This window comes from Pseudophryne corroboree, chromosome 2 (assembly GCF_028390025.1).
Source record: "Pseudophryne corroboree isolate aPseCor3 chromosome 2, aPseCor3.hap2, whole genome shotgun sequence".
In the NCBI taxonomy this organism is placed as follows: domain Eukaryota; kingdom Metazoa; phylum Chordata; class Amphibia; order Anura; family Myobatrachidae; genus Pseudophryne; species Pseudophryne corroboree.
Window position 1 is genome coordinate 251,756,752 of NC_086445.1, and position 16,342 is coordinate 251,773,093.

General features: G+C 50.3%; 1 protein-coding gene across 2 annotated transcripts in view; it reads right to left on the reverse strand.

Annotated features, from left to right (window-relative positions):
* Window positions 1-1,742: 1,742 nt before the first annotated feature.
* RDH5 (retinol dehydrogenase 5) overlaps window positions 1,743-16,342 on the reverse strand; it is a 149,073-nt gene continuing 134,473 nt past the window's right edge. For both annotated transcript variants that reach the window (XM_063952663.1, XM_063952662.1), the window contains exons 4-5: window positions 4,772-4,935; window positions 1,743-2,705 (exon numbers count right to left, since the gene is read on the reverse strand). In XM_063952663.1, the coding sequence (XP_063808733.1) occupies window positions 2,482-2,705; window positions 4,772-4,935 (388 nt within the window). In that variant the 3' untranslated portion in view covers window positions 1,743-2,481. The remainder of the gene's footprint in view (window positions 2,706-4,771; window positions 4,936-16,342) is intronic.

The window sequence follows — 16,342 nt, forward strand, 5'->3', positions numbered from 1 at the left end:
TGATGTTAGGGGGGGATTGATCCATTCTTGTGATGTTAGGGGTTTTATATAAAGAGATGGGTTCACTACGATATGCCGGCGGTCGGGCTCCCGGCGCCCAGCATACCGGCGCCGGGAGCCCGACCGCCGGCTTACCGACAGTGTAGCGAGCGCAAATGAGCCCCTTGCGGGCTCGCTGCGCTCGCCACGCTAAGGGCACGGTGGCGCGCTACGCGCGCCACACTATTTTATTCTCCCTCCAGGGGGGGTCGTGGACCCCCACGAGGGAGAATAAGTGTCGGTATGCCGGCTGTCGGGATCCCGGCGCCGGTATACTGTGCGCCGGGATCCCGACAGCCGGCATACTGAAGACCACCCAAAGAGACCTAACCATGTAAGTGCATAACCATGAAGTGTAGATGCCCCGGCTAGTGGTAATTTGGCTATGTTACCATGGGTCTGGGAGGAAGTGCTGGATCTGAATGCAAGCAGTGCAGCGACTGTCATTTACCTGACTCATGCAGAAACACAGAGGAGGGTTGGGGGAGACAATGGACGCTGATTCTGGAACCTGTCTTGACCTGAGTGAGATGATATCAGAGTGGTTGAATCTTATCGCGAGGTGAGAGAGGCAGAAAGAAAAAAGAATAAATCTATAAAAGACGATAGTAGCCTAACAGTTGAGCCTCAGCTGGTGGCAGGAGTTTTAAAAAAGCATAAAAAATAAAATTCACTTTCAAAATCCCTAGAACTAAATCCCAAGGTCCCCACTGCTCACTTCAGCGAGGGAGTGGTGTGTGTGTGTGTGTGTGTGTGTGTGTGTGTGTGTGTGTGTGTGTGTGTGTGTGGGGGGGGGTTTCTTGATTTTTGTGTAGCTTTTTCATCATTTGTGTCTACAGTGTGTGTTTATTTGAGTACCAATCTAAAAATTCAGCTAGAATTTTAAAGAACAGTTTTCACAGGCACAATTATTTTTAGATGCCCTGGGCACCATGAACCCTTTTTTACGCCTCTGAACGATGTTACGTCTGTGTGTAAGGCCTCATCACATCCATGCTCCAGAGTCTGCCAGTCACACATTGCAAGTTACTTACTTTCAGAGCCGGATTAACGGCGGGGCGTATGGGGCGGTCGTCCAGGGGCCCCCGCACAAGTGGGGCCCCCATACACTGTCCTCACAACTGCAAAAAAAACATTGGAGTAGGAGTACAGCATTTACCTGTCTCCTTTCCGTCCTCCTCGGCAGCTGAGACGTTCCATTACAGCTGCGGCCGCCGAGGAGCTTCACTCACTGCAGTGTGAAGTCTCGCGAAATTTGACATTATCTCGTGAGATTTTACACTGCTGTGAGTGAAGCTCCTCAGCGGCTGCAACAGTAAAGGAACGGTTGTGTCTGTGTTACCTTCGTGATCAGGACCTGGAAGTGACATAACGAGAGGGCAGGAGAGAACTTCCACCCTTACAGCACCTGAATGTTTTCTTCATTCTCCGTTCATTTGAGGGTTTTGGGTTTTTATCTATGCACCAATGGACCCTCGCGGGCTCGCTTCGCTCACCACGCTTTGGGCTCAGTGTCTCGCTCCGCTTCGCTCGCCACAGGTTACTATTCCAAATAGTTTGAGACATGGACCCAGGGGGTTATGGGAAAGGTCCTCTCCACGAAGGGAAACTAGACGCTACCATAAAGGAACAGCTCAGTTGCCGAGGAGGAGGGAGAGGAGACAGGTAAATGCTGTACTCCTAATCCAATGTTTTTTTGCAGTTGTGAGGACAGTGTGTGGGGGCCCCACAAATTTGTTGCCCAGGGGCCCCCACAGACCTTAATCCGGCCCTGCTTACTTTTCCTTGTTACCATGTTAGGCATACACACATACATATACACACACATAGTTTTGCATGTAAATAACAAATAATAATCAAATAAAGCCAGTTAAGAACAGTAAAAAAATGATGCATCTGCGTGCAATGATTTTCTGTACTACATACATGTGTCATATAAAGTAGCAGCTATGAAATGTTTCAGTAAGGTTACTCTTTACAAATCTCCTACCCATTACACATATACATACCACTCTGGTTATCTGAGTGTATGACTATGAGCTATAGATGCCAGTGTGGACTACAGATTATCACAAGTAGGCATGTAACGTGACTCCATATAGTCAGGCCAATTTTATGCTTGTTCTCCAGAACTGATGTCATTAACATAGCAATCCCATAATCAGAACAGCTCACAGTGGTTTAGCCACAGAACTCAGTAGGCTTGTACAAATAACACATAAGCCTGAATGTTTTGTCGGGACATAACGTAAACAAACATATAGGCAAAGGAAATTTTAATTCATCCTTATTAAGCGTAGAACCTCCTAGTGCCTTAGTAATGATTGCAAGTTCCCTACACAGAATGGGCTTTATTCTTTGTCTGAATAAGGCAAATTAGCAATTATTATAGGACGTTTAAACCTCTCTAAAACCCAGATTTGTGAGTTTTCAAAAACTGTCCTAGCGGACTCTCTGTTCTGGTTTAGGAAGGACAAAGCCAAGTACTGCATCCACAATGAAAGCTGGCATATAAGAAGCGGGTAGCCAGACCAGCTTGGCATCCCAGCCGGGACTGTATCTTGTGCGTGGGTATGTGGCTTGTAAGGCATGCTCAATGGACTTTGGCACTTTGGAGATGTCAGGATCACAGATGAAATTCATGATCAGCCTTTGTACTTTCAAATCTAATTACAACAACAGAAGACAATAAGACAAATGACAAGTTTAGGAAAATAACATGCAGTTTACATATTAAAGACAAAAGTTATCAGTAACTTAACAAATAAAGAACAAGAACATACATACACATAAATAAATACATGTGTCCAAGGGACCAAGATCCAGTGGAAGCTCCTTATTTGTAGGAATAGACTGGGATGTAGTCTGGGCCTGAGTCAGATATGTACAGTAGGCAGATGTCGTCGCAGCTGTGATCCCATACGCAGCGGCTGGGCGGAAATATGCAAATATCACAGCTGATGAGATTTGTACTCAAACTGCCACTGGAGGCGCCTCAGATCCGCTGTTTGTGTAGGAAAAAGTAGACATCGGACGCACATCGGTCGATAATCCTACTAAGTAACCCTAATGGCGTGTAGCCAAGTAAGATTCCAGAGCCATTGTAACTGCGCATGGGATCACAGGCTCAGATGCCCACAAAATGGTCATGTCACGCCGTCATTTTAGTTTCCTCTCCCCCTGTGTGACTCCGACCAGAGCCGGCGCCACCACTAGGCAGCTTTAGGCAGCTGCCTATGGGGCGGCGGCCACTGGAGGGCGGCAGGTCACGCTTACTCTTGCTCAGCTCCTCCTCTTAAGAGGAGGAATATTTCAAGCGTTACCGGAGACGCGGAGAGGAGCAGAAGAACTGTACGTACCACTAGCCGGCAGCACGCCACGTATGCAGAGTGTGTTCTTGTGGTGCGGGGCGGGAATATGTCGGCGCGGAGAGGAGCAGAAGAACTGTTACAATAGCCGGCAGCACGCTGCATACTCTATGTACATAGAGTATTAGAGCTGCTGCCGGTGGGTTACACTCACACTGACAGCGCTGGCGGGCAGCTGATAACAGTTGGGCGGCCGCGGCATCCCTGCAGCGCTGTCAGTGTGAGTGTAACCCATCGGCAGCGGCTCTAATACTCTATGAACATAGAGTATGCAGCGTGCTGCCGGTAATTGTTACAGTTCTTCTGCTCCTCTCCGCGCCGACATATTCCCGCCCCGCACCACAAGAACACACTCTGCATATGGGAGTCCTGCAGGGATAATTATGTTGTGCTAAGTGAAGGACTGGTGCTACACTGCGGAGTAGACTGCAGGCGGCTCCCCTGCTGCTGTTCCCTGTCTTCTGCAGCCTGCAATGTAGTCGCCTCGGATTGGTCCCTATTATAAATTTTTATGGGCAGAATTCTTTGCTTTACTGGGGCTCCTTGTCAGTGCTTGTGTGTAAACACCTTGATTTTATTTTTTGGCAATATTGCACTATGAACTTTCTTTCTATTTGAAATCCATCATCTTCTCCCAACGGCTGTGGCATTATAAGGAACTATTACTGCCTGAAATTCTCTTCATATATTGAAGCTAAACCGGGGTGTCATCTTTTCCTCAATTGAAGAAGGACAAAAGACTATTAGGATATGTATGTGTTTGCGCTTATTTGAGAAAATATTTTCTTACTCTATATATGCCATTGGGATTGTTGTGAAGAATCCCTTTTTTCTCATAGCTGCACCACTGTTTGTTTTGCGCAATTAGGAAAATAATTAGTTTGTTTATCTTTTTTGTACTCTGTTATAGATATCACCTTTGAATGAGAACACTCTGGTAAAATCCCAGAGAGGGCGATCAGATGGGAGGTGCATGGGGCTTGGCACAGCAATTTCGTTTTTGCGTCCTAGTGCCCCACTGTATAAAGTTTTGATTTGCAGCACTGAACGGTGTGGGTGTGGCCATGATCATGTGACTCAATACAAATTGTGCAATTAATCTCCTGGGTCACCAACTTCACTGGGGAGATGGGCAGCATATGTACTAGAGGTTGGTCCATGTTTTCTGGACATTCCGGTAAGTACTATATGGTCTTACTTTCCCTTTAACTTAGACATTCTAGAATAGGAATATATTTGCGCCAGGCATACAGAAATAGAAGTGACACTGTGTAGAATTATTTGTATGAAAAAACTCAGAATCTGTCCTCACAAATCAGAAACAGTTGTCATATTGTGCATAACACAAATGCCAAGAAACATACATTTTTGGTAATATACGTCCCCATAACTCCTCCTGGTCTCTGGTGGCATCTGGTCCCAGAGCTTCTGCAGGTAATGCTCAATAGTATCCAAATCGGTTACTGCTGTCTTAAAGAAACCAGGCTCTATGATACAGACCCTAACACCAAAGTGCTGCAGGTCCCGTCTGTGGCATAAGAAGGATATAATTAATGACATATAGAGACACAGGGGATCTATTCATGAAGCAGTTAAAAGTGTGGAGAAGTGAGCCAGTGGAGAAGTTGCCCAGGGCATCCAATCAGCATTGAAGTAACATTTACAATTTGCATACAATTATACGGAGCAGCTGATTGGTTGCCATGGGCACCTTCTCCGCAGGCTCACTTCTCTACTCTTCATGAATAGACCCCCTAGTGATCACAAAGCAACACCTGGAATCAGAACTATATATTGAGAGACATTTCTAAACTCTTTAAGTATTTTTTTTTTATCAATGAAGGGAAAAGTATGAAGATGTTGCCTAGGGGATCCGGACTCTAGGTCGACAAGACTTAGGTCGGCAATGTCTAGGTCAACCACTATTGGTCGACAGTAAGTAGGTCGACAGGGACTCTAGGCCTACATGTACTAGATCGACATGACAAAAGGTCGACATGAGTTTTTCACATTTTTTTCATTTATTCAAGTTTTTCATACTTTACAATCCACAATGACTACTACTACTACTAATGATTACTACTACTACTACTACTACTGCCAAGCGCAGCGAGCCATGCAAGGGGACACGGTGCACTAATTGGGGTTCCTGGTCACTCTACGAAGAAAACGACACCAATTTAAAAAAAAAACTCATGTCAACCTTTTTTCATGTTGACCTAGTACATGTCGACCTAGAGTCCCTGTCGACATAGAACCCATGTCAACCTACTTACTCTCGACCAATAGTAGTCGACCTAGACACTGTTGACCTAAGTCTAGTCTATCTAACATACCACACCCGTTGCCTAGCCCACAATTTATTTATAACAATGTTCTAGAGTTCTAAAAAGGGAAACAATAACCTGCACTTGTTTTATAAGGAATCATAAACAATTACGGCAGAATAAAATGTAAGTTATATCTTAATGATACAGTGACTGCCTGTGGTATACTACAAGGCGGCAGCAGTAAAATCTCGTAAACTGGTATTTGTGTCTGTGGCTTAAAGTACAACTATTATTAAGATACTATTTTTTACAATGTATACTGTATGTTGTATATAACCAACTTGAAAACAAAATGTACTGCAGTCTGTATAATGTTTACCTTTATGTTACACAGCAAACAGTTTTAGCAGCAGTTGCGAGGCTGGTTGCATAGCATTGATGGTCATAATTATAATCTAAGTCTATTGTATTTTACCTAAAAGTTATATAATGTGCTTCGGCAAGAGGGTCAATTCTCCTTCATGGTGCCCTCTTCTCAGTGGCATCTTTGGGAAGATGGCGCCATACTGGCACAGTGCCAGAGACCTTGCTCTCTTGTGCACATGCACCGATCGCCAGCTGTCAGGGAGGCACCAAGGAGGAAGGATGGAGGGACAGCCGCAATCAGTCTGTTTGAGATTCGCTCTGCGCTACCTCTGTTACCACACTTAGGGGTCTATTCATGCAGCAGAGAAAAGCCCTGTTTTGCGTTAAACAGGGCTTTTCTCTGCTTACCGCAATTCACAGAGCCGGTTACCGTGGAGAAGTCTGTGACTTCTCCAGCGGTACCCCCGCTCTGTGCCTGAATCGCATCACCATACCTTTGTATGGTGAGTGCAATTCATGAAGGTGCGGAAAGCTCTGCTTTCCGCTTCTCCATGGAGTTCAGGTTCGCCATCTGAGGACGGCGTAACCTGAACTGTAGTGCGGAGACGGCAGGGAAGCTCATTGCTTCCCTGATCGCTGCTCTGCACCTCGCGCTGGCTCCGCCCCCCGACCTCCCAGCAACCACTGCGGCCGGCCGGGAGGTCAACACCTGCGCATGCGCAAAGGGACCCGCCGCTGGACTCCGCGCATCGCCGGGAGGGATCTCTGGAGAAGACCTCACCGCAGGAGCCCCAGACACTGCAGCGCATCGTCGGAAGGGTGAGTATACATGAATTGCTACTTATCACAGCTATACATCGCATCGAAGAGATGCGATGTATAGTGATAAGTAGCAATTATGTTTTCGTTTTCTACATGAATAGACCCCTTAGGCGAAAGGCACTAGGTCCCGGAGTTCTGGAGGGGCGACATTTCACCTGCGCCTTCAACTCCTCATTGCATCTTTTTCCCTTACAGGCAGTGGCGGATCCAGGGGAGGGGCACACAGGCCCGTGCCCCCCCCCCCCCCCCCCTGTCATTTCTAGCACTTTTTTCTTCCAAACGTGGGCAGCAGCACTGCAGCGATCAGGCAGCGTTAACTGACTACTTCCGTGATGGCTCCTCCCCGGGTCTGCCTCCAGCTCTGTCTCCTCTACAAGAACAAGCAGGCACACAGCTGCAGGAGTGAAGATAGGTCAGCTGTTGTGCCTATCATTAGGTGGGCTGGACTATTCAAATGCATGCTGACAGGGCTCGGAGCCCTGTGGAGGCGTCAGCTCAGCATGAGACTGGAGCGGAGCTGGCCTCGCACACTGACACTGGTGAGTTGCAGCAATGACAGCAATGTGCTGAGGCTGTGACACTACACTGTGTTAGGAGGCTGTAAAATACGTGACACACGCTGGTACTTGGTTGACAGGAACTTTGATGTGACTGTTAGCTCCGCAGTACTGTGAGTCTGTGCGCTGACCCCATAATACAGCTCCGTTTTATGGGCTGTGACCCTGGGCTGATAACCCTGTGTTCTGGCTGCAGAAAGCCTGTAGCCAGAGCCAACTAATGTGCTGTATATCTTCCCTGTCACACCCAGATGGCAGCGTGTGTGCACTCTGGTGCAGAACTAACCCCTCACTGGCTGTCAGAACATGCTGAAGCTCTATATACATATATTTCACACATACATGTATGTTGCACAGTCACACATACATACTGCACACATGCCCACTGCACACATACATACTGCACACGTTCCCACTGCACTTCCGCCACTGCACACATACATACTGCACACATGCCCACTGAACACATACATACTGCACACCTGCCCACTGCACACATACATACTGCACACATGTCCACTGCACATATGCCCACTGCACACATACATACTGCACACATGCCCACTGCACACATACATACTGCACACATGCCCACTGCACACATACATACTGCACACATGCCAACTGCACACATACATACTGCACACATGCCCACTGCACACATACATACTGCACACATGCCAACTGCACACATACATACTGCACACATGCCCACTGCGCACATACATACTGCACACATGCCCACTTGCATACTGCACACATGCCCACTATTACACATATGCCCACAACACTTACGCCTACTGCACACATACCCCTTGTACACATAATACTGCACACATGCCCACTACACACATACATTTTTTATTTAAATTGCGCTCAGTGAGGCAGTGATGTGCTGTTGTCAGTGAGGCGGAGATGTGCTGCTGTCAGTGAGGCAGTGATGCGCTGTTGTCAGTGAGGCGGAGATGTGCTGCTGTCAGTGAGGCGGAAATGTACTGCTGTCAGTGAGGCAGTGATGCGCTGTTGTCAGTGAGGCGGAGATGTGCTGCTGTCAGTGAGGCGGAAATGTGCTGCTGTCAGCAGTGGCGTAAGTTCGTCCTAGACGCCCGGAGGCAATATAAATACAGGTGCCCCCCTATATAGAGGCAAAAATTTTTTTTTATATATATATATATATATATATATATATATATATATATACATACACACACACCACACCAATATTGATCCTGCAGGCTATATATATATATTTATATATATATATATATCCTGCCATTCTTTGCAAGCATAATGGCGTATGCATGAAGAAATTTCCAAAGGACAGCTCTTGCGGTGAGAGCTATTCTTTGCCATGATACAGTAGAACTTCCCGGTGTATGATCCGGAGTCCTATCTGTGCATGCGTGGGCTGATGCGCCCCTCTAGGGGGTGCTGGGAGGGGTCCAATGGGTAATGTGATAGAAGCCCATCTAAAGATGGTGTTGCCCACCGCATCCAAGCCCTGGGGTCTAGGCTTGGTGGATAAGTAGTAAGCCGCCAAACCTCTGAAAACTGCATTTTTGGAGGTTTGGCTGCATTTTTAACCTTGTGCCAATGATACATCCCTGCAGACCAGTGCCAGTTTGGGGTCCACATGGGCCTGGAGCTGAAAGTGAGTCTATTATGTGACCGATACTGCGGGAGGGGAGGCAATCATTTTGCTGGCTGTCGGGATTCCTAGCGGTCAGGATACCGACACCAGAATACCGTCTCACAGGTCTTATTCCCATTCGTGGGTGTCCACAACACCAATAGAGTGGGATGGGAACCACCGAGACCACTGCGTTGCGAGCGCAACAAGCAAGGGCCTTCATTGCGCACGCCCCCTGCCAGAATTCTGACGGACGGGATGCTGCTGTCAGGATGCTGACAGACGGCATCCCGTCTGTCGGTAAAACATATGTATTCCCTGCGGGAGGACAATTAATTATGGGAGGAAGATGGGGAGGGATGGTCGCGGGCGGGCAGAAGGACTTGGCAAATGGGGGGGGGGCAGATGGAGTAACAGAGGTCTGGAGGACGGGATGAGGCAGAATGGGGGTCATTGTATATATGACAAAAATGCAGATTCATTAAACGGGCATTGAAACGTTGCACTACTTCAATTGGTGTCAGTGTGCAAATCATTGGAGTGCCGCACCACCTCTATTTTGCTAAACTACTTTGCTGTGAGGGCACCCAATGTATTAGTCTATTATGTGGCTGTGCCAGACCCCTACCTCTATCTATATATACAAACATACATACAGTATACTGGCAGTGCACTTATGCAGGGAGAAAGGGAGCATAGATGGATACCTTGTGTAGTGAAAGAAGGCTCTTCTCTCCTCCCCAATTACCAGAGGCAGAGCGCAATAAGAAGTGTAATCCAAGGCAAGCGTGGTACCAGCTCTTAAACACCGCCTCGCACGTGTGTCCATCCATCCCGTCCCCCCCTTCCCCACAGCAGCGGGGCAACGGTAGCAGCAGCTCCTCTCCTACCTCCCACAGCAGGCGCGCACCAGCGTACTCTCCTGGGATTTGCGCTGTAGTGGCGGCTTACAGGAATGAGTCAGTTCAGTGACGTAACTAGAAATTTTTCTCCCCCAAGCCAAAAAATTATTCGCCCCCCCCCCCTCCATAATTGGCAGTATAGAGTGTGTGGCTTCATTGGGATGGGCATGGCTTACCATAAAGGGGTGTAACATTGCAGGAAAAGACTGCGTTATACCCCAGTTTTCCAACCTGCACGCCCAGGCGGGAAAGAAAATTAATCCTGATTCATGCCCCTTACATTATTTGTAATTTTTCCTCCTTATAGTAATGCCCAGTATACATTATGCCACATACTGCAGTGGCCCTTAGACATTATGCCACACACAATAATGCACATGACACAATATGAACACACCATAATGCCCCCGACACATTATGCCACACACCGTAATGCCCCCGACACATTATGACAGGAATCGTAATGCCCGTTATACATTATGCTACACACTGCAATGCCCCTGATACATTATACCACACACCGTAATGCCTGTGACACATTATGACAGGAATCACAATGCCCGTTATACATTATGCTACACACTGCAATGCCCTTGATACATTATAGCACATACAATGTCTTTGACACAGTATAACACACACCACAATGAGCCTGAGACATTATACCACATATCACAATGCCCGCGATATAGTATACCATACACCGTAATGCCCGACACATTATGACACACACCGCAATGTCCGTGATACATTATGCCACACACCGTAATGCCCATTATACATTAAGTTCTACAGTAAGGCTTCTAATTACTTTTAAATTACCTGCTCGTTGCCAGGGGTTTCATGCTCTTGGTTCCATGCACGGTGCCAGGGGTTTTCATGCTCAGGTTGTCATGCTCGTTGCCAGGGGTTTCATGCACTGGGTGTCATGTTCGTTGCCAGCGGTTTCATGCTCTTGGTTCCATGCACGGTGCCAGGGGTTTTCATGCTCAGGGTGTCATGCTCGTTGCCAGGGGTTTCATGCACTGGGTGTCATGCTCGTTGCCAGCGGTTCCATGCACGGTGCCAGGGGTTTCATGCTCAGGGTGTCATGCTCGTTGCCAGGGGGTTCATGCACTGGGTGTCATGCTCATTGCTAGGGGGTAGTGCGTGTTGCTAGGGCCGTGCTCCCAGTGCCACATATGCCCCCAGTGCCAGATATTCCCCCACAGTGTCAGGTATATGCCTCCAGTGCCAGGTACATGCCCCCAGTGCCAAATATACCCCCCCAGTGCCACATATGCCCCCTCAGTGCCTGCTCCCCCCCGTGCCAAATATTCCACCACAGTGCCACATATGCCCCCTCAGTGCCTACTCCCCCACAGTGCCAAATATTCCACCACAGTGCCACCTATGCCCCCTCAGTGCCAGCTATATGCCCCCAGTGCCAGATATTTCTCCACAGTGCCAGGCATATGCCCCCAATGCCAGATATTCCCCCACAGTGCCAGGTGTATGCCCCCAGTGCCAGATATTCCCCCCACAGTGCCGGGTATATGCCCCCAGTGCCAGATATTCCCCCACAGGGCCAGGTATATGCGCCCAGTGCCAGGTATATGCCCCCAGTGCCAGATATTCCCCCACAGGGCCAGGTATATGCCCCCAGTGCCAGATATTCCCCCACAGGGCCAGGTATATGCGCCCAGTGCCAGGTATATGCCCCCAGTGCCAGATCTTCCCCCATATGCCCCCAGTGCCAGATCTTCCCCCACTGTGCCAGGTATATGCCCTCAGTGCCAAATATACCCCCCTCCCCAGTGCCACATATGCCCCCCGCCCCAGTGCCAGGTCTCCTCCCCCAGTGCCAGGTATATGCCCCCCAGTGCCAGGTCTTCCCCCACAGTGCCAGGTATATGCCCCCAGTGCCAAATATACCCCCCTCCCCAGTGCCACATATGCCCCCCGTCCCAGTGCCAGGTCTTCCCCCCCAGTGCCAGGTATATGCCCCCCAGTGCCAGGTATATGCCCCACAGTGCCAGGTATATGCCCCCCAGTGCCAGGTCTTCCCCCCCAGTGCCAGGTCTTCCCCCACAGTGCCATGTATATGCCCCCCAGTGCCAGGTCTCCCCCCCCCCAGTGCCAGGTATATGCCCCCCAGTGCCAGGTATATGCCCCCCAATGCCAGGTATATGCCCCCCAGTGCCAGGTCTTCCCCCCCCAGTGCCAGGTATATGCCCCACAGTGCCAGGTATATACCCCACAGTGCCAGGTATATACCCCACAGTGCCAGGTATATGCCCCCCAGTGCCAGGTCTTCCCCCCCAGTGCCAGGTATATGCCCCCAAGTGCCATGTATATGCCCCCCAGTGCCAGGTCTCCTCCCCCCCCAGTGCCAGGTATATGCCCCCCAGTACCAGGTATATGCCCCCAGTGCCTGCTCCCACCTTGTGTTGGAGGGACATGGAGCGCATCGCGCGTCTCCTGTGTCCCTCCCTGGCTCTCTCCCCCGGCCGGTCTAATACAGGAAGTGCCGGTTCGTGAGCCAATCAGAGCTCACGAATGGCACTTCCTTAGACCGGCCGGGAGAGAGCCAGGGAGGGACACAGGAGACGCGCGATGCGCTCCATGTCCCTCCAACACAGCAGGGAGGGAGACATCAGATTGACATGCGGGCGCTCGTCCGCATGTCAATCTGTGTAATGTCAGAGGCGCCACTGCGAGGCGCCCTCTGCGGGTCAGGAGCCCGGCGGCAGCCGACTCCGCTGCCTCCCGGACTTCCGCCCCTGGCTGTCAGTGAGGCAGTGATGCGCTGTTGTCAGTGAGGCGGGGATACATCGCTGTCAGTGAGGCAGTAATGTGCTGCTGTCAGTGAGGTGGTGATGCGCCGCTGTCAGTGGGGCGGGGATGAGCCGCTCTCAGTGAGGCGGGGATGTGCCGTTGTCAGTGAGGCGGAGATGTGCTGCTGTCAGTGAGGCGGAAATGTGCTGCTGTCAGTGAGGCAGTGATGCGCTGTTGTCAGTGAGGCGGAGATGTGCTGCTGTCAGTGAGGCGGAAATGTGCTGCTGTCAGTGAGGCAGTGATGCGCTGTTGTCAGTGAGGCGGGGATGCATCGCTGTCAGTGAGGCAGTAATGTGCTGCTGTTAGTGAGGCGGGGATGCGCCGCTGTCAGTGGGGCGGGGATGAGCCGCTGTCAGTGGGGCGGGGATGAGCCGCTCTCAGTGAGGCGGGGATGTGCCGTTGTCAGTGAGGGGGGGATGTGCTGTTGTCAGTGAGGCGGGGATGTGCTGCTGTTAGTGAGGCAGAGATGTGCTGCTGTCAGTGAGGCAGAGATGTGCTGCTGTCAGTGAGGCAGAGATGTGCTGCTGTCAGTGAGGCAGAGATGTGCTGCTGTCAGTGAGGCAGAGAAGACATTGAAGGGGCCGTGAAAGTGCTGTGGTGTGGACATTGAAGGGACTGGTGGGGGGTGTTGTGGTTATTGAAGGGGGAGTGCTGTGAGCTGGACATCTCCGCTTTATTTTTACAACTGACTATAATGCACAGGCTGTGGAGAGGAGCCAGGCCGCCATTACTTGGAACAGTCATCCGAAAGGATCGGTCATCGACTAGGAGACAAAAGACCCACAGCATAGCAAGCAGGTAAGTGGAATGGCCTTGTTTTTTGTGTGTACCTCCCAGTGTGACTATAATGAGGGGTGTGGTTTATGGGGATTGCATATCTTGTGAGGTCATGCCCCTTGTAGTGATACCACCGCCCTTTACTGTAAGCACGCGTGCCGAAGGTGCGTGCAAATACAACTGGTACCACAGACATTCTCCCCTTCCCCTATCATGGTGCCCCCCCTGTCATTTTTTTCTGGATCCGCCCCTGCTCATATGTCCGTACTAACATACATGCCCCTGAGTAACTCTCTTAGTGGGAGAATGTTTAAATGTCGCTGCCCTTCCTGGATTTCACTTCTAATATCTAGGTATGAGGCCAAATGTAATAGAGTGAGAGTTTCAGAAAGTGAGAGATTTGGTAAGGTTTTTCATTTTTTTTTTTTAAAGTGGCAATCATTTACGCTGCAAAACCAGGTTGATCTTGCTGTGTAAATGATTGCCACTTTAAAAAAACTGCAAAACCTTACCAAATTTCTCACTTTTTGAAACTCTCACCAGGGCCAGTGCTAGGGTGTTCGGCACCTCCCTGCAAACTATAAATTTGTGCCCTCCCATACTTTATAAAGGGACAGCGCACATAATGCTTTTACACATAATGCTCCCTGTAGTAGTGCCGCTTACACACGTAACGCCCCCTGTGGTAGTTCCACTTATACACAACGCCCCCTGTAGTAGTGGCACTTACACACGTAACTCCCCCTGCAGCAGTGACACACACGTAACACCCCCTGCAACAGTGACGCTTACACACGTAACACCTCCTGCAGCAGTGACGCTTACACACGTAACACCTCCTGCAGCAGTGACGCTTACACACGCAACACCTCCTGCAGCAGTGACGCTTACACACGCAACGCCCCCTGTACCAGTGCTGCTTACACACGTAACGCCCCCTGTACCAGTGACGCTTACACACATAATGCCCCCTGTACCAGTGCTGCTTACACACATAATGCCCCCTGTACCAGTGCTGCTTACACACGTAACGCCCCCTGTACCAGTGATGCTTACATGTAACGCACCCTGTACCAGTCCCGCTTACACACGTAACGCCCCCTGTATCAGTGCCGCTTACACACGTAACTCCCCCATGTACCAGTGCCGCTGACACACGTAACACCCCCTGTACTAGTGACGCTTATACACGTAATGCCCCCTGTACCAGTGACGCTTACATGTAACGCCCCCTGTAGCAGTGACACTCACACATGTAACGCCCCCTGTACCAGTGCCGCTTACACACGTAACGCGCCGTGTACCAGTGACGCTTACACATGTAACGCCCCCTGTACCAGTGACGCTTATACACGTAATGCCCCCTGTACCAGTGACGCTTACATGTAACGCCCCCTGTAGCAGTGACACTCACACATGTAACGCCCCCTGTACCAGTGCCGCTTACACACGTAACGCGCCGTGTACCAGTGACGCTTACACATGTAACGCCCCCTGTACCAGTGCCGCTTACACATGTAACGCCCCCTGTACCAGTGCCGCTTACACATGTAACGCCCCCTGTACCAGTGCCGCTTACACACGTAACGCCCCCTGTACCAGTGACGCTTACATGTAACGCCCCCTGTACCAGTGCTGCTTACACACGTAACGCCCCCTGTACCAGTGACTCTTACATGTAACGCCCCCTGTACCAGTGCTGCTTACACACGTAACGCCCCCTGTACCAGTGCCGCTTACACACGTAATGCCCCCTGTACCAGTGCCGCTTACACACTTAATGCCCTCTGTACCAGTGACGCTTACACACGTAATGCCCCCTGTACCAGTGACTCTTACATGTAACGCCCCCTGTACCAGTGCTGCTTACACACGCAACGCCCCCTGTACCAGTGCCGCTTACACACTTAATGCCCTCTGTACCAGTGCCGCTTACACACGTAACACCTCCTGTGCTAGTGACGCTTACATGTAACGCTCCCTGTACCAGTGATGCTTACACACGCAACGCCCCCTGTACCAGTGCCGCTTACACATGTAATGCCCCCTGTACCAGTGCCGCTCACACACGTAACGCCCCCTGTACCAGTTACACTTACATGTAACGCCCCCTGTACCAGTGCCGCTTACACATGTAATGCCCCCTGTACCAGTGCCGCTCACACACGTAACGCCCCCTGTACCAGTTACACTTACATGTAACGCCCCCTGTACCAGTGCCGCTTACACACGCAACGCCCCCTGTACCAGTGCCGCTTACACATGTAACGCCCCCTGTACCAGTGCCGCTCTCACACGTAACGCCCCCTGTACCAGTGACACTTACATGTAACGCCCCCTGTACCAGTGCCGCTTACACACGCAACGCCCCCTGTACCAGTGACGCTTACATGTAACGCCCCCTGTACCAGTGCCGCTTACACACATTATGCTGCACAGTCACACATACACCACATACACATACACACACATACTGTACATACATTACACACATACAGTACAAATACGCACATTCAGTAGACACACACACACTCACACTTTCTCACTCACTCACTCTCCCTCAACTCACCATCTGGCTGTCCGGCTCTGTATTCTGCCTTCTGTCTTCCTCTGCAGCATGGCCATGGTCCCATGTAGCCCCGCCCCTCAGCGCCAATATGCCCCGCCCCTTTATCAGGCTGGACACACACAGACGCTGGACTAAAGAAGACACTGTCAGGGTAGGTATGGGGAAGCTTCATGCTGCCGGCGCCGCTGCCTGTCAAACTTTGTGACAGGCACAGCAGCTGGCAGC